The sequence below is a fragment of the Rhinolophus sinicus genome, linkage group LG01 (genome assembly GCF_036562045.2).
Source record: "Rhinolophus sinicus isolate RSC01 linkage group LG01, ASM3656204v1, whole genome shotgun sequence".
Taxonomy (NCBI): domain Eukaryota; kingdom Metazoa; phylum Chordata; class Mammalia; order Chiroptera; family Rhinolophidae; genus Rhinolophus; species Rhinolophus sinicus.
In genome coordinates, this window is record NC_133751.1 from 100,020,998 (window position 1) to 100,039,687 (window position 18,690).

General features: G+C 43.9%; 1 protein-coding gene across 1 annotated transcript in view; it reads left to right on the forward strand.

The window, feature by feature from the left end:
- Positions 1–2,939: 2,939 nt before the first annotated feature.
- WWTR1 (WW domain containing transcription regulator 1) overlaps positions 2,940–18,690 on the forward strand; it is a 132,502-nt gene continuing 116,751 nt past the window's right edge. The window contains exons 1-2 of the mRNA XM_019748839.2: positions 2,940–3,180; positions 3,607–4,040. Of these exons, the coding sequence (XP_019604398.1) occupies positions 3,610–4,040 (431 nt within the window). The 5' untranslated portion in view covers positions 2,940–3,180; positions 3,607–3,609. The remainder of the gene's footprint in view (positions 3,181–3,606; positions 4,041–18,690) is intronic.

An 18,690-nucleotide genomic window follows, 5' to 3' on the forward strand; every position in this document is an offset into this window, starting at 1 on the left:
TCTCTAGCAGCATAGTTGGACTTCTTACTTAGCGGCTTAGATCTCCCAACAGTACAAAAGCAGAAACGTCCACACCTTCTGGGGGTTAACGGCGGGAGTAGCAATGCTTCACGACTGCATTTTCCTGGTTAAGGCAAGTCACTAGCCCAGTCCAGATTCAAGTGGAGGGACTCCATGAGGTTGTGACTAACAGGAGGGTGGTCCGTTGAAGGGCAGCGATGTCACAGACTACCGCAATAGTATCTCCAATTCGTAAATGAATAATCTGTGACTTAGGGAGGCTAAGTTACTTGGGCAATGTAGAGAGCAGAGCTAGGCACTTCAAAGCTTGTGTTCTAAATCATGGGTCAACCTATAAAATTAGTACGGGCAGACCCCGTTCTATTGTGCTTCACAGATGTTGCTTTTTTTTTAATTATTATTTTTTAACAAATTGAAGGCATGACGCTCCACCAGCATAAAGATTATGACTCACTTGATGGAGATACTCACTTTATTGTGGTGGTCTGGAATCCTCGAACCTGCAATAATATCTCCAAGGTATGCCTTCCTGTATAGTGTTTGGATCTAGAATCCTGTGAGGTGGATACTGTTATTGTCCCTAATTTACAAAAGAGGAAATCCAGGAATAGAGACCTTAAATATTTTGCATGAGGTGACGTGAGCATTTTGCTGTAGAGATTATACATTAATTCACTACACCATGCTGCCTGGTATGGGCGGTACCTGACACATACAAGACACATGTAAATGTTATTTAACCTGAAGCTATTGTTTGAAGGACTAAGGACTGAAGCAAATCTCTTCAATCATCCACTATCATATCTGATAGGCTGGTTGGGAATTGGGAGTTTACTCTTTGAGTTATTTTGTGATCAGGGCAGTTTTCATTTCCGGTATCTGCTCCTCTTTCCTCTGCTGTCCATTTCTTGAAGCTTGGCAAGGAATGAAGACAACATCCTTGCCCATCCAATCCAAACTCTCGTTCTCACTGGACCATTAGCCAGATGGCTCCCTCAGCATTTTCTTGTCTTGTAGCAGCCAGGTACTCCTTACAAAGCAGGACCTTCCTTCTTGGGTCAGGACTTTACTGGAGTAGAGCTGGCCTCAAGTTCCCATCCTTTAATTATCAGGTCGGCCTTGCGGTTTCTGAATTAGTAACCATATGGTCCCAGTCACTTCCTCTAGTTTCGTAGCTAATTTACCCATTGTTGAAACTGTGTGGCTTCTGAAGATAGCTTTTGCAAAGATGCTATTTCCTGTGGAGTGACCTGTAGTAGCTTCCCCCTTCCCTCTGTGGGTCCTGTGGGCAGAGGACTTGATGTATGGGAGACCGGAAGTCCCAGACGCTCCTGAAATGAGCTATGCTCTGCTTATCTTTGAAGGTGATCGCAGTGCTTTTTCTAAGGCAGCTCTGATTTTCTCTACTCTGCGGAGAGTCTGGAATCAGGCTACACCCTCAAGAATAGATAATGGGGGAAGGTGGCTCATTTTGGTGGGCTCTGCTTTGACTGGCATCAGTCCTTGAGGGAGTGGCCCCAAATACTACCAAGGCAAAACTATAGGGTGGCCTTGTCTTTCCTGTAAACTTGTCTCCTTCAAGGCAACTCCAGATATTGCTTTTGACTTTATTTCGCCCTTATAAAAATGTTGAGGCACAGTATTTGCACTCAATACAATTCTATTTTATTTAACAAACAAGTACGTATGTAGGTAGGCAGGGTGCTGTTCAAAGTGATTTACATATATTGAGTCTTTTGACTTATTTCATAAACTACTGTATGAATCAAATCCGGTGAGGTAGAGGTGAGGTAGCGTGATTTAGCCTGCAGCCACTCTGTTTCCCCCAGTGGAGAGGAGACAGGGAGGGAAGGAGCTGAGCCGCTCCGGAGGGCGAGGCCGCCTACTATCTCCCGCAGCTGTCTTGCCAGGCTAGATCTAGGGGCAAGGGGTCTCCACCCCTTGCCCAGATTCATTCGGTGGGAGGGTGGGTGGGTTTTTTCCGGGTCACTGGCGCACCCTCTTTACTCCCAGCCACCTGCTCGGGCTCCATCCCGGTTCCAGGCTCTCTGGAGGGCGTCAGGGACATTCCAATCCTCCCACTACCCGCGCGGATGTGGCGGGGGAGGGGAGCGCGACTGCTGTCCCTTTCCAGCACCCAGCTTTGACTAAGTTTCTCTTCTATCCCTAGCGATCTGAGTCACCCCAGAGAGGAAACTAAGCATTGATGAATAGTTTGAAGTCTGTTTGTTTACAACGCACCCGTTGGCGAAGCCGCATCTCTAACGACAGGGGCACTTTCTGGGCACCGTCTGCACTGGAGCAGACAATTGAAAGCCAAACAGCTCAGATGCCTCCTCACCAGACCAAATATGGTCACAAGCGCTAAGCAGTCTCCCGTGGAAAGGCTGGCCTTGTTGGTGTCTCCCCGCGCAGGGGCGCACCCGGGCCCGCCCTCGGGCAGAACCACGGATCAGAGTGGCGCTCCGGCGGCTCTGGCCTCCGCACCCCGCACGACGGGAGGGCGCGGCGCCCAGGACCAGCCCTTCCTGGGCCTGGGCCCCTCACCCGCGTGCCCTCCGCCTTCCCCCGCCTTGGTTTCGGTCCACAAGTCCTTGATTAAACAGGCTCGGGTCACTTTCCCTTTGATCCCGCCCCAAGTCCCTGGTAAACTCAAAGGAATGCAGATCCAGAGCTCCGCGGGAGAGGTCCGAGCGACCTGAAGGAGTGGGTGGGGGGCACCCGTCTCCTCTTAGCCAGCAAAGTACCCATTACGCCCAAGGTTTTCTAGAGCCGGGTTGGGGGAGGAGGAGGAAGGGGAGGGACGAGATGGGGCCAGCAGGCTCAGGACTTGGAGGTCATGCATAATTCAACAGCTCAACTTTCGGGCCCGCCTCTTTCCTGGGAGTGGGAGTTTGCTCCAAACTTTGTTTATGGGACAGTCCGGGAGCCGCGGCGGCCGTGCATTCTGCTTCTCCGCCTCCTCCTCCCGGAGCGCGAACGCCTGAGGCCAGTTCGGGGGATGTGAGAGCCGAAGCCCCTCGGCTGCCAGGCACCGAGTCGGGTCGGGATTTGCCAGCCGGGCTCCGGCTCCAGCCGTGCAAGCTCGGGAAGCACCAGAGTGACCCAGGCCCGACGGCGGCCGCCGCACGCCCAGACTCGGCTTCGCTGCGCGCCCAGGTAGTGCCGGCTGTAGCGCGCCTGTTCACCCAGCACCACTCCGGGGCGTTTGGCTCCTCGGGCTTCCGGAGTCGAGATATCGTGGAGTGGGCTCGGGTTGAGACTTCTTGGGGGGTGGGGGGCTGCTTGCCCTGGAAATTTGCGACCTGTGCTTTGCCACCAACAGTTCAGCAACGTCCCGAGTGCAGTTACCCCCCTCCCCCCGCCGCCCTTCCTTCTCCTCCTCCTCTTAGTAACTTCTTCAAGAAAGTTGCATAATTGTTGAGGCCAGGAGGGACCCCTCCCCCATCCGGCTGGTCTTACTGCTGAGTGTCTGGGATCCCGAGGCGGACACCTATCTGTCTTTTTTCTTTTCTATTTTCTCCTCATACCCCCTCCTTCGACTTTAAAGATTATAAAAGGCTGATTTGACCTTTCTCCTTGCAGAAGATGAATCCAGCCTCGGCGCCCCCTCCGCTCCCGCCACCCGGGCAGCAAGTGATCCACGTCACGCAGGACCTAGACACGGACCTCGAAGCTCTTTTCAACTCGGTCATGAACCCCAAACCCAGCTCGTGGAGGAAGAAGATCCTGCCCGAGTCGTTCTTCAAGGAGCCTGACTCCGGCTCGCACTCGCGCCAGTCGAGCACCGACTCGTCCGGCGGCCACCCGGGGCCCCGGCTGGCGGGCGGCGCCCAGCACGTCCGCTCGCACTCATCGCCTGCGTCCCTGCAGCTGGGCACCGGCGCGGGCGCTGCGGGCAGTACAGCGCAGCAGCACGCGCACCTCCGCCAGCAGTCCTACGATGTGACCGACGAGCTGCCGCTGCCCCCGGGCTGGGAGATGACCTTCACGGCCACTGGCCAGAGGTACTTCCTCAAGTAAGTCAGCCTGGAGCCGGGGCGCACAGTCACGACGCCCCCGGCGCGCGTGCGCGTGTGTGAATGTGTGATGCTCTGTCTTTCCACAATTCTTTCCCAAAGATCTGGGAAACTGGAAGTAGGAAGCGAGTCTCTGGATGTTGGAATTGTAAGGGATCAGAAGCAGAGTCTGGCCATGTTCTTTCAGGGTCCTGGACATCCCAAGAGATTCGGCACATGGAAACTCTTTGAGGGAGGAGAAAAAAATAAAGTAGATTTGGGGGGAGTCTCAGGAAACACACAGGTGACTTTGCCCTGGTTCTGGAGTATTGATACAGACTCCTGGGCACAAACCCTTATCCCCTTCCTTGCCCATTCCAAGTCAGTTAACTAAGAGCCTGCCGGGTCCAGCGGGATGTGACACCAAGATAAAGGCGAGAAAGTTTCTGAGGCTTGGGGAGGAGAGGGACTTTTGGTCGTGTAGGTGGTCTGCAGTCTCTCCATTCTTGGGGAAAGCACGCTGGAAAAGTGAACACTGCTTGGTAGGCCTTATTGCTCCCAGCTGGGTAATGTAATGGACACACAGCATGGTGATGTAATTAGCAACTGCGTGGTGCAGTAGTTGTGGGCCGGACAAATGAATTCTGTGGAAATTGGGTCAGGAGTTTTATTATGTCGTACTTGGTAACCTAAAATACCATCGAATCAGGAGCCTGCTTTGTCATTCTTCTTCCCTTCACATTGTTTCGGCTTTTTGATGTAATGAATTTTATGTTAGATTTGTATTAGACTCTACAGGAAAATGTGTTCCCAGACATAGTGTTAACATTCTTTCAGTTGCGGTACCCTAAGAGGATTATATTCCAGAGGAGACACCAAGCTGGAACTTGAAATGCAACCAGTGAGGTCATGGCGGGTCAGGTTGTCCATGGCCCAGATGGAAGTCGGGCCAGTCGGACCACTTGGTTCATGATTGCCTCACCGACCCGCTGCTCACTGCCACCGAGGGAAGCTTCTAGCCTAAAATCCTGCCTTCAGAATTTATTTATTTAGAGCCCATGTTTCTTTGATGGAGTAGTCTTAGTTTAAAAGTTATGTGAAGACCCTATGTATTATGTTAAAAACATAATCAGTCCTTTTGATACTTTGATTGCTATGTGAGGGCCCTAATAATGAATACACAGTAAAGGATGAGGTTTATTGTAACCAACTCTTTGACTCACATTGGTGACCAATTATTCCTTCCCTGTCCCAAAGCTGTTGACATCTTGTGCAGGGAGGAGTTCTTTATTTTGTTTCTGGGTTGGTGCGATGCTGACAAGTACTTGTTCTGAAACAGACTTGATGGTCATTTTATTCCAACACTGGTCTGCTCCCAGTTACTCGGTAATAGTGTGGACACGTAGACAGTTCTTTGACTTTTAAATGGCTGGTAGAACTCAAGTATGTGATGTAATAACATGACGTTTTTCTAAATGTGACGATGCTGATCTAAAGGATGACATCAGTTTCTGTAATACATCAAGGTCCAAAATAGCTAACATCTTGTGTTAAGTTTACTTAGGTAAATACAGTTTTGAATATTTTATTGTGCCTTTTATGGAAATGGACTTAAAAGCCACAATAATTTACAGAAATTTGGGGGCTCTTGTTTTTGGACCCAAATGATTTTTAAACTGTGTTTATGAACACACACACACAAGTACATAAGAAATAAGAGCTGGGCTAGCCCAATATCAGGAAAACTAGGAAAAAAAGACCCTCAAGCAAAACAAAACAATTACCTCTTATATACATTTTGAACATTTGGAGTAGCTGAGAACTATGTTTGAAACTAGGGCAAGAATGGAAATTAGCCTTGGGTTTAGAGAGAGAAAGTTGCTCTGACCCTTCTGTCCATCTCCCAGCTACAACCAACCCCAACCCAAAGTAAAGTGCATCTTCATTTCACTTTGGATAGTCAGTGAAGACTATAGCTGAAAAAATGGACCTGATCCGATGCTATCCCTGAACATTTTTTGGTCAAGCAGCTAAGGGAATTTAAGAAATCAAGTCATTGTGACTATTGTCTTTCAAGATAAGCAAACTGCCAACATCTCTCTGAGTTTCTTTTGGAACTTTGTTTAATGTTGGCGTAAGGTAAATGTTATATGTCACACTTTGTTACACAGCCTCAAAAGGCAGTGCATTTCAGTGGATTAAGTAGAAATTTGAAAAATGATGGCAACTGACCCTGAATTAATTTTCATAAAATCTACCCATTACTGTGCTCCATCATCTGTGAAATGAAGCTAACAGTAGAATCTTATGTTAAGAGTTGAGGGCTTTATAAATCAGAAATCAGAGTATTTTAGAATTGACAAGGTCTCTTTTTGGCTAGAAAACTGAAGCCAGGGAAGGGTGACTGTGTGACTTTGGGAAAGTCATGTGATTATTTAATGGTGGACCCTGGTTCGACCTCTAATCTGTTGCCCTCTGCTTGCAGAGCAGTTTTCCGTTTTTCCCATTCCCACTTTTATCCCCACATCACTTCACCAGCTGAACAATGAGCTTTATGGGAAAGAAAGCCTGGACATCTAAGACGCTTTAAAGAGCTTTTTGTCATTTTCTCAGGTAAGAATGTTTCTAGGTTTATAATGTGATCCCTTTCTGGTGGTACCTCTTAAGGGGCACCTTTTCGTTCAAACTGTTCTGTGGTGTTCAAGCATTCCTTTAGGGTAGCGTGTAACCACGGACAGGACCAAATGTTAAAACACATGGCCTCTGAAAACTCCGCATCGTTCCTGCTGGCCTCTGAAGCCCATAATCGGGCTGCGGTGTGTGTAGGTGTTGGGCTCTTAGTAACCTGGCACACTGACTTTGAACACTGATCACGTTAAAATGCTTAAACATGTCTGCTTGTAAATGGAATACATATTTATTGTACATAAACCAGGAAGTAGAGAATTATAAAGAATAAAATGATCTGGCTTCAGCAGAACTTTCCATTCTTGCAGAAAATTTTTATTTGAATAACATTCTATAAGAAAAGATATTTTATCCCCCCTCTTCAATGGAATCCGAGTTATAATATTTGCATGCCACTCCCAATTTTTAGTAATCATTTTAGTGTTTTGCCTTTTAAAAAATATGTGGTAGAAAATTATTTCCGTCAAAATGATCTTGGTAACAAATTCAATAGAACAGAAGAACTTTTGTTGAAAAACAATGGTTTCCTTCACCTCAAGGTTCACAGGGGGAACCTTTTAATTTTTTTAACTGTTTCTATATTTAATTTAGATTGTTACCGCCTTAACCTTAAGTAATATGCATTTACCAGTATTTTTTGATTTATCAACTTTTAACTCCTTATGTGAAAGTGAGATGTAACTTCTTAAGCTGTTTTTTAGTTCCTCTCCCAAATTTGATTTTATATTGTTTTTATTTTCTTTGCCAGATCACCTTTGTTTCTTTTTTTGGTCAAGTTTTGACCAAATTAAACTTTTTATTCATAAATTATTCTTAAAGTTGAAAATCCATAGTCAATATTTACATTATTTCAATTCTATAAGTATAATTCATTGCCTTGTGTATTAAGATTAGATTTTAGACTTGCAGATTGGGTCTGATGTCGCACGCCTGGGTCAATCAAAGGAGGATATATCCAGCATCAAAGTCAAACAGATTCTCTCTTTTCACTCTTATCAGTTTTTAAAATTGTGTCACCTTTTAGTTTCCTTACATGTGTACCTTGACTTTCTTAAACATTTTTTCTAATAGCCTTTTTAAATGTTTTCATGTTATTTGCCTTTATTATGATCTCAAAATTTTCTAGGCTCTTAATCCCATCAATTCTATCAAGTCTTCTTTCCCTAAGCTTTTATGCCCAGATTCCTTCATCTTTCTGTGCCATTCTGGATTCTGATTACTCTCTAGGTTTCCAACAGAGTTATAATCCTGAGACTTCTCTACTTCTCTCCATGGCTGAGAGTGCTGTTTCCTTTTTCCATGTCTTCGTGTGTGTGTGTGTGTGTGTGTGTGTGTGTGTGTGTGTTTATGTGTGTGTGTGTGTGTGTGTGTGTGTGTGTGTTTATGTGTGTGTGTATGCCCTCATTTTGCTGGGGTGCATGCTTGAGTAACTCCTTAAGAAAAGTTTGTGAGATGTAAATTTTTCAAATCCTTTTCAATTTGAAAATGTTTATTTTAAACGTTTTAAATTTATTTTCTTAAAAAGGAACTGACTTTGGCTTGTTTTTTCTGTTTATCTTTGGATGACAATATAATCTAGTTCTCACGAAGGGCTTTTTGTCATTCAAAAAATATTGCTTGTTGCCTCAGTTTCTTTGTAAAATGAGGATAGTAATACCTATTTCATAGTATTTTGAAAGATTAGACGAGATAACATATTTGAAGTGTTTGGCACATAGTAGACTTTCAATACAAGTTCCTTCTTGCCTCCCCTTGCCTCTGTCCCCATGTACATGCACTGTCTACCTGGCCAAAATCAGATGCAGGAAACTTGGCAGTAGAATAAGCTGATTTTGACTCTCAGTTATAGTTATGGCTCTGAATGACAACCTGGATCTGGAATTGTAAGCCAGTCTTTAAAACTTAAAATAAGGACTGAGGGTCAGTTTTCCTGTTAAAGAACCTAAATAGGAATGCCCACCGTAGGTGCCCTTTTGCTTAAGCATCTTGGGGTTGAGACTACTTAACCCCTTCTGAGGAGGGTCTATTTTTCATTTTTTGGAATCGGGCTTTGTCATGTGGGATATAACGCGGGGTCTCTGGCCCCGCTCCCCACATAAGAACGCAGGACATAGTGAGGCCAAAAACGAACACCCATGGAGCCATAGATAGGGGAGTCATACCACTATATTGTCGCTGGTGGCTGGGTTGGAGACACACTATCCACAACCTGCCGTCCACTTCTCTCTGCCAACCAACCTCACTCGCTAGCTGCAATCTGCTCTTGCTAGCTCAGCCACCATCTTCTTGCTAGCTCCCATTTTTCTGCTAGCGTAGCCACAGCAGTTATAATAGTGGCCAATGGCTCAATGGTTACAGCTGACGGCCAACTAGCCACTGCTGATGGCCATCCAATCACGGTTGATGGCCATTTACTACCTGAGCCAGCACCTGTCTATGTGAGGCCGAGAGCCTGGAAACTGCACTCCTGGCTCTGTCCCCACAGGCTTGTAGCTACTAGTTGGGCCGATTTTGTGTGGGACGGAGGGGGGATGGGATTGAGAAGTGGGAGGGATGAAGAGGGGTGGTAATTGACGTTTGTGGATGATCTGCTCTATGCCAGACAAAGCTGAGTCAGTGCTTCCCAGAGAGACAGCCTTAGCTGTGGAGCACGCTCCTGACATACGTATAAAAACTTTTTTTCATAACCCTAGTTGCTTTTATATATATTCTTTCTTAACAGGTACCTATTATTATCTCATTTTACTGTTGAGGAAACTGAGGCTTGATGTTGAGTAAATGGCCCAGGGTCACATAACAGGTGAGTGGCAGAGATGGGATTAGAATTGTGTGATTCTAAAACCTGTGCTCCTGCCCTTGCACTGTGATGCCTCATGCCAATTACATGACCGTAATTAGGCCGTGTAATTAGGTATCCCTGGTGACCAGATAACTCGGGAGTGGTGGATGGAGCATTAGAGTTTGCCTCTGAACTCAGTCTGAGTGATCAAATTTGGAGCTCTTGGTGCTGGAGACAGAGAGAGGTGATGAAAAACAAAACAAAAACAAACCAGACATGGATAGTATACCTATAGTGCCTGTGTATATTTTACTCGTGTCAAGATTTCCACCATTAAGAAATCCATATCGTTTTACAGCAGATGTGAGAGGGAGGACAGATGACCTAATTGAGGTCAGGATCGGGTATACCAGTGAGGACTTTTTGAGAGGGTTAATTAGATAATGTTAGTAAAGTAGTTTCAAGGAGAAAAAGAGCCAGGTTGCTTCTCATTGCCTTTGTAATTGCAGAGATTGATTGGAAATAAATTGCTGTAGAGGTTTGAGGCAGCATTGAGTCTTAATTTTTGTTTATTGACCAACTGAGTTAAGTGTTGTAGGAATTAAAGTCTTATATATCATCCCCGCCCTCTCCTTCCTCCTTCATTTAAATATCTAACCACAGGAGAGGGTGATAGAAATAAAGGAATCAACCAATCCAGGGAACAACTTTTTGAAGGGTGATTTGGAAAACTAAGGATTGAAGTAATTAGCTTATTATTGAAGGGCAGATTTTGCGGGGATGGCCCTTCCACTGGTCTGTGGGGTTGTTGTGTGGGAGACCCTGCTCGCTGCGCCATTTGTCGTGCGGGGTGGCCTGCGGGGTGGCCTGCGGGGTCTCTGGTCCCGCTCCCCACATAAGAACACAGGACACGGTGAGGCCAAAAAGGAACACCCACGGAGCCATAGATAGGGGAATCATACTCCTATATTCTCTCTGGCGGCATCTGCCTCTCTGCAATCTGCTCTTGCCAGCTCAGCCACCATCTTCTTGCTAGCCCCCATTTTTCTCCTCTCTGCTAGCACAGCCACAGCAGTTATATTAGTGGCCAATGGCTCACTGGTTACAGCTGACGGCCAACTAGCCACAGCTGATGGCCATCCAATCACAGTTGATGGCCATTTACTACCTGAGCCAGCACCTGTCAATGTGAGGCCGAGAGCCTGGAAACTGCATTTCTGGCTCTGTCCCCACAGGGGTCCATGAATATTTTAGTGTATTAAAATGTTGGTAGAGCACTGTCTTCCAGAGTATATTCTTTGGAACCCTAGTCCATTCAGGTGCTCTGTGAACAAAGGGTTTCTGGACCAATAGGTTTAGGATAAGTTGCATGCTCTATCCTCTCCTGGAATTCACAGTATACATTAAAGGATCCAAAGTCACTTATTACAAAAACTAGTTTATTTTTGTTTAAGCCAATATTTCACAAGCTTATGTGATTTTTGAACATTTTTATTACAACTGTTATCTATAACGATCCACCCAGGAATGTTCTATAGATCACCCTTTGGGAAACCTTTCTGTGACCTTCACTATTCTTATAGTTGAGAATTTCATGTTTGAGTCCAGTTATACTTTTTCTTGTCAGTGTGCTTTGTGTATACAAATATATGGTACATTTTCATTTAGATTTCTTGATTTAATAGTCAATTACCAATGCTTAGAGATGAGAAATGGCCCTAAATATCAGACAAGTGGGATATAAGAAAGGAAAAACAATTACAGTACAGTTTGATAGTATCATAATACTGGTTTTATTTTAAAAAGTGTGGGTATGTGTGTGTGTGTGTATGTATGTATGTATGTATGTATGTATGTATGAGAGAGAGAGAGAGAGAGAGAGAGAGAGAGGACACACCAAAAATGTGTACAAGGATCATTTTTAGGATTATGGATGGTTTTTCTTGTATACTTTCTGCCTTTCTGTATGTTTCAAGTGTCCTACAATAAATGTATTTCTTTTTAAACTGGTTTGGCGGGGGTTAGGGGAGGTTATAAAAACCACAAGAGAAAGAAAAGGAAGAATCAGTGGAGTGGTAGAATTGGGTAGGTGTGGGGCGTAGGGGAATCTTAGCCATAGCTCAGTAACTGAAGCCTGGAGCTTATGTTACTAACGGGATGCTGTCATGCGGGAGACCCTGCTCGCTGCGCCATTTGTCATGCAGGGAGGCCTGCGGGGTCTCTGCTCCCGCTCCCCATACAAGAACGCAGGACATGGTGAGGCCAAAAAGGAACACCCACGGAGCCATAGGTAGGGGAGTCATACCATTATATTCTCTCTGGCGGCACTATACTCTCACTGGAAGCTGGATCCACACTGTCCGCAAACCGCCATCCACACTTGCCAGCCCAGCCGCCATCTTCTTGCTAGCCCCCGTTCTTCCTCTCCTCTCCTCTTTAGCGTAGCCACAGCAGTTATATTAGTGGCCAATGGCTCACTGGTTACAGCTGACGACCAACTAGCCACAGCTGATGGCCATGCAATCACAGTTGATGGCCATTTACTACCTGAGCCAGCACCTTCCCACGTGAGGCCGAGAGCCTGGAAACTGCTTTCTGGGGCTCTGCCCCGACAGATGCTCTTTGGGAACTACTTGTGTTTTTTCTTTTTTGGGTTATTTTCTTTAGAAATGAACTGACAGTGATTACTAAAGTCTTACCCAAGAATTCTCTATAAAAGTCACCTCAGGATAAGAAGTAGGCTTATGGTACGTCTTCGGTCATGTGGATTTCCTTCAGCTTCTTCTTTCTGTGTGTGCTTTCTTTCCTAGAATTTTAGCTTTTATTTAATGTTCCATCTAGGCACAGCAGAAGATAAATAAGGAAGGAACAAACGATGTTCACTTGTTTGGTGCTGTTAGATGAAGTGAAATCAGGTGAGTATATGCAAAGTGCTTAGCGCTATGCCTGGCGCAGTGAGCACTGTTGAAAGTTTGCTGCTGTTACTGTTCCCATCTGAGATGGAGATGAGGGCTGTGATCTCCCAGGACCTTCCCTCTGTGGTGCCTTAAAGGAGCATTAGCTATTTCAGCATTTATAAGGAAAAAGCATTGCACTCCTCTTGTGTGCTAGCACAGTGCAGTGTGGCATGAGGGGAGAAATGTGTGCCTTGTTTCCCAACCTCAGGCAGCTGACGGTCTAGCTGGAGAGTCAGGGAGAACTAAGACAAAACCAGGCTAAACAGCTGCCTTCTGACCTGTGTGGCGATTGCGCTAGAACAGCTGCCCTCTGTGTGTTGGAAGCTCTTGTGAGATGTGTCATAATAAGGCAGTCGTTTCTATTATGGTTACAGGTCTGAAATGTGCAGCCATACGGAATGTTTTGGTTTCTCCCATTGGCTGTGTGCCCTCTGGTCTCAGAAACTTGGCGCAAGCTATTACCTGTGTCTGGAACATGATTTCCCTGCTTTTTGCCTGGTTAACTCATACACCACCTTCAGGCATCAGCTTAGGTGCCACCCCTGCAAGAGTTTTCCCCGACTCACAACCCCCATGCTAGTTTAGATGCTCCTGCTATGTTCTCCTAGAGCCCTTTGTGTCTCCCCAACTGTAGCACTTCTGCCATATTACTGTTGAATTATTTCTCTTTCTACTGTACTGTAATCTCCATGAGGGCAAGAATGATGTTTGTCGTGCTTGTCATTATATAACCTGAGCACAGTGCCTGGCACATAGGTAGGTTCTTGATAAGGAAGAATCCTGTTATACTGTCTTTTAACCATTTGTACTGCCAGCTTGCACACTGGAATTCCTCACAGGAATCTGCCGTGTTCAGGAATGTAATTCCATCCTGTCTATGCCCTTTGGCTGACAGTTTAGAATCATAGCTCCATATACTAAATGCAGTTTAAGAGGAAGATGGATGGTGAGTGGGTAGGTGTTCAGAGAAGTCTCTGTAAAGGTGGTTGGACATAAATGGAGCCTTGGAAAATGGGAAGAATGTGGGTAGGTGGGCAAAGAGACCTTCTAGGAAAGGAGATAGGAAGAGAAGTGCAGAGGCAGAAATGCTAAGGGTATGTTTTTGAGGCCAAGGAGGACCTGGCCTGATGTGGGTTAAAAGGTAAGTGTTGGTTGGTAGGTGACGTTGCATGCCATTGAGTCTTTAGAACCTCAGCTAGGATGGGCACACTGGCCTTTTGCTAGTAAATGTCAACGTCCTCATCCCTTAATTCTGAGATATGCCAGTCCTAGCTTTATCTGAATGTAGCATAAGACCCCGCCATTGTCCCCTGTGTTGAGATCTTCCTAGTTGTTTGGGGAACTAAGCATTTTATACTAACTTAAGAGTCTGAAATGACAGAGCCTTTTATAACAATGCATCCATCCATCTGTCCATCCATAGACCATCCATCTGTCATATATTCAGTGTAGCCTCTGCAGTTCCACAATTGTGGGTGGTCTCTGCTGTTTGACTCAGGCCCCCCCCCCCCCCCCCCGAATCTGCCATTTCTGCTTGTAAATGAAGAGCTTGTGGGTCTGCTTGTTCCCAGAATACTCCCTTGTGGTTTTGGATAGTTTCTCAGTTCTTCTGAGGTTGATCAACTGGGCCCAGACAAAATTCAGAGTCTGCAACCACAGTTAACCCACCAAGGCCCACCTAGGCCATTCCCTAAGGATGTTTGGCCAAGCAGCCAGTAGCTTCCCTCTTAGGAGTATCTTCCTGAACTCTTACTAAAGCTCTTTGAGAGCCTTTTTACACTTAAGTCACGATGTTAAGTCATATTAATGTGTTTAGATGACTTCTTTAAATTAAAACACAAAACTTTTTGATAGGTAATAAATACATGTAAATGATAAAAAATTCAAACAGTTCCGAAGCATATACTGTGAAAAGCCTCTCTTCCACCCTCCCTTAGTCCTCTAGTTCCTTCCCCAAAATACCAGTTTCTTTTGTCTTCTTATGTGAATACAAGCATGCATATGTATATGTAAATTAAATGGATATACCCATCTAGACTATTTTCAGTAGAGTACAAAATGGTACACATTCTTTTACCCCTTCCTTTTTTCACTTATTATATCTTGGTGTTCATGCTTCTGGACATAAATACTGCTTTATTTCTTTAAGGACTATGTAGTATTCCATTGCATGGGTGTACTATAATTTTTAAAAATTGGTTCCCTATTGATGGACACCTAGGTTGTTTCAGATTTTCTCTTTTAAATTATAAAAATAATATATGCTCAAACACAACCGGAGGGAAGAAAGTGGAAAATAAATTCTTCTGATCTTCCCTGGATCCCTATTTAGAAAGAACCAGTTAACACTTTATCCAGAGATGTTCTTTGAGCACAGAGCAGCTCTCTGTCTTTTAAATTTATTATGTCTCTAGCTTGTCTATCTAATTTATTTATCATCAACTGTTGTACCTATTAATCAACATACCTACCCTTCTTTTATAAGGGAGATATATAGTCTGGCAAATGCAACTGACCAGTTAGATGGGTGGCCAGCCAACCAGAACTAATGGCATACCAGTGTGAAGTAGCTGGTCATGTATCTCAGAGTGTGGTTGGTGGACTGATACCAGTGTGCAAGTGTAACTGGTCCATGACGACCTAGTACAGAAGTCCAGAGTGTTTAGAAACTTTTATAGCAAAATGACATTATTGTGACATCTGAGCACATGATCAGTGTGATTGTCTTGTGGAACAGGGTAGTTTGGGTGTGTCAAAATCCTGTGGTGAGTCACTTGTGGACCGAGCTATGTACAAGCCATTCACAATAAAACCACATACATGTCTTGACAGACTGAAAATAAAAAACACAGATAGTCCTTTACCACAGATGGTTTGAGAATCACTAATCTATCTTTTCTCTTAATTCTACTTATCTATCCATCCATCCATTTACCTACCTATCATTTTATTTTTCCATCCATTCTTATAACTATCTTTTATGTATCAACCAGCCAACCAATCAATCATATCTGTCATAAACTTAACAAGAATAATCAGTCTAAGATACTGAATAGTGAGTCTCAATACGGAAACAAATTCTATAGCACAAAGGCTGTATATGATCTATTTTCCAGCATACAATATATTTTATGCCTTTGTGGCCCCTATGCTAACTCATTGCTTTAAAAATATTCTTTGGCACACTTCAATTCTGAGCACTGAAGATAAACCCAAATTCTGTTCTTTTTTGTGGCTAATCTACCTGCAAGCATTGTGTCATACGGGGGACCCTGCTCGCTCTGCCATTTGTCGTGCGAGGCGGCCTGCGGGATCTCTAGTCCCGCTCCCCACATAAGAATGCAGGATATGGCGAGGCCAAAAAGGAACACCCACGGAGCCATAGATAGGGGAGTCATACCACTATATTCCCGCTGGCGGCATCCACCTTTCTGCCATCCGCGCTTGCCAGCCATCAACTTCTTGCTAGCCCCCATTTTCTGCTAGCGTAGCCACGGCAGTTATATTAGTGGTCAAGGGCTCACTGGTTACAGCTGACGGCCAACTAGCCACAGCTGATGGCCATCCAGTCACAGTTGATGGCCATTTACTACCTGAGCCAGCACCTTTCCATGTGAGGCCGAGAGCCTGGAAACTGCACTCCTGGCTCTGTCCCCACACATTGCTAGCTACAGATTCAGTAATTAAAAAGTGGTAACTGGAGAAAAACATACATGATGGATTTTTAATTAAAAATATATATTCCTTTGGTGGCTTTTCTGCCAGTATTAAGATACTGAACATTTGTCTTTCTCCCAGTTTGTCAATGAAAAACATTGTTCGGCCAAGGTGTTCAAAGGTTCAGGAAGCAGCTATGGTACCCCATCAGAAAGTAGAAAATGCAAGCAAATGACAAATGTAACTGTCACGAACAGACATAACTTTTACTGATTGGATTATATTTTAAAATGCTGGCCTTTTAACATACTTTTATCAAAAAATTAAAGAAAACTGAAGGACATAAAGTGAAAAGTAAGAGTACGTCACTTACTGCTTTTGCATGTCCTGCAGGATTTATTATGCACATACGTGACTTCCCTCATAATGGCATCAGTTGGTGGTTTTGGTATTGTGGGAACCACAACTTCGGTGGTCTTTGTTTCTGGTTGACCCTCACACAGCCTCAGGACTGAGCAGAGTATATATGGATTAAATTATGGAGAACTAGATGTGATGCTTGATGGGGAGGTCTTAGGGTGAAAAGGTTTGTTGGGGTAACTATAGGTCAGAGATTCGGATTTAGCTTTGAGGTTCAAGAAATTGATGTCCTTGGGGCTCCAAAGCTGATCAGGTTTTCAAGGACTGTCTGATGCGGGCTATACTGGGATAAAATAGGGATAGAAATTTTAATTGCAGTTTCAGGATTCGCAAGCAGTGACTTAACTATTCTGACACTCTGGAATAAAGCACTCATAAAAATGGTTTAATGGCTGGGAAGTGGCTTTGGTGGTCCTGGGAAAGGGGAGAAGTACAATCATATAAGGGATATTAAGGAGATAAATTTGACAGGATTTGGTGATGGATTAGATAAAGGCAGTGAGGAAAAGAGGTGAAAAGGAAATTTGCAGGCTGTGTAATGGCATGAGTGATGGTGCTTCTAATTGTAACAAGCAGTACTGGAAGGTTTAGAAGAGGTTGAGACATTTTTTAATACTACGTAGAATTTGAGGTGATATTAAGATATCCAAGGGAGATATATAATAGATGTTTTTTTTAACTGATCTGTCTCCAGATAACTAATCTTTACCTATACTGTGTAACTACGATTATAACTATAACCATATATATATAGTTATGCAATTACAGTTACGAATGAGACCCCTTAGAGAGAGGTAACAGAGAGAGTGAGAAAGAGAAGTCCTGATAGACCCTGTAAAGGAGATGGAGAAGAAACAGCCAGAGAGATGGGAGGAAATCCACAAACGAGTGCATTAAATCCAGGGAAATCAGGAAGGGAGGACTGCTTACTCTGTGGCTTGTTTCTCAGAGGTCAAGGAAGATGAGAACTGAAAAGCGTCCAGTGAATGGTGTTTCCGCTGAGACCATTTTCTCAGTAGAAAAGCAAGGGCAGGGGCCCGGGGTACTACTTTATGTAATCTAGTTTTTGAAGAGGGAAAAATGAAGAAAATAAGCATCTTAATTAAATAAGGTATGTCCCACTAATTCCCATATGCTCTATGGTGTTCTTGCTAAGAAGTGTAGTTCTCTCACTGTACAGATCCAGTGTTGTAGAGGAGGACCACGCATTTCTTGTTTAAACATCCTCTTAAAACAAGGTCTGAAATCAGAGTTTTATAACTAACCGAGATAAGTTGTGAGACTTGGTAAAAAATATTACTCTAATTGATATGATAATCACTTGCCTTGAGGAAAATTACAGTGTTCAGTCCTAGCTGTGGTAAAACCCTTGTCACAGTTTGTAGCTCACAGAGCTGTTACTGCTGGGATGTGTCATATTAATTGCAGCCATAAATATAGCAGATTATGTTTAGAGAGTATCAGTTAAAAATTTATGTTTTGGAATATTATGTTACTGTAGTTTCAGATAAACGTTTATCTTTCCTATCTTTGTTTCTCCATTTGCTGGAACTGATTTTGATACCTGGCAAAGGGGATTCTGAAATTAATGCAGGTAAATGTCCAGGCCAGTTGACCCTTTCACAGTAAGTAAATAAAACATGTTTGATTATATTAAACTGGTTTGAGTTTGAGTTTGGATACATTTTGTAGTTAAAAGGCCATTCTGTTGCATGTTTTGCTGATATGGGAGCTCCTGGTGGCCTTTTTACTGGTTTGGGTTTTGTGTAAACGTGAATTTAGTAGGAGGGATTAAGAATTATAAAAGAATTGGTAAACTTCAGTACTGCTTGTAAAATTACTTATGTTTTCTAAAGACACACGCTGTAGTGCTGTTGTCCCCACTTTTATGGGTCTTTGTTTTATGTACTGTGCAATATAAGCCTGTGCACGTAGAACTTTTGCAAATATGGATTCTTCTTACCAAATTACATTATCCAACATATATTTGGCTATCTGTCCATTTTAACATAAAATCTGACCATAAGTGGGTATCGTTGAAAAACTTGAAGACGGAAAGACAGGAATGAAGAAAGGATCATTACGCTGTACCCAAGTGTATTTTAAAAATATAATCTCTTTTTTTCTTAGGCTTTTAACAAAGTTTAGTTATCTTGTCTATGGTCTGAAA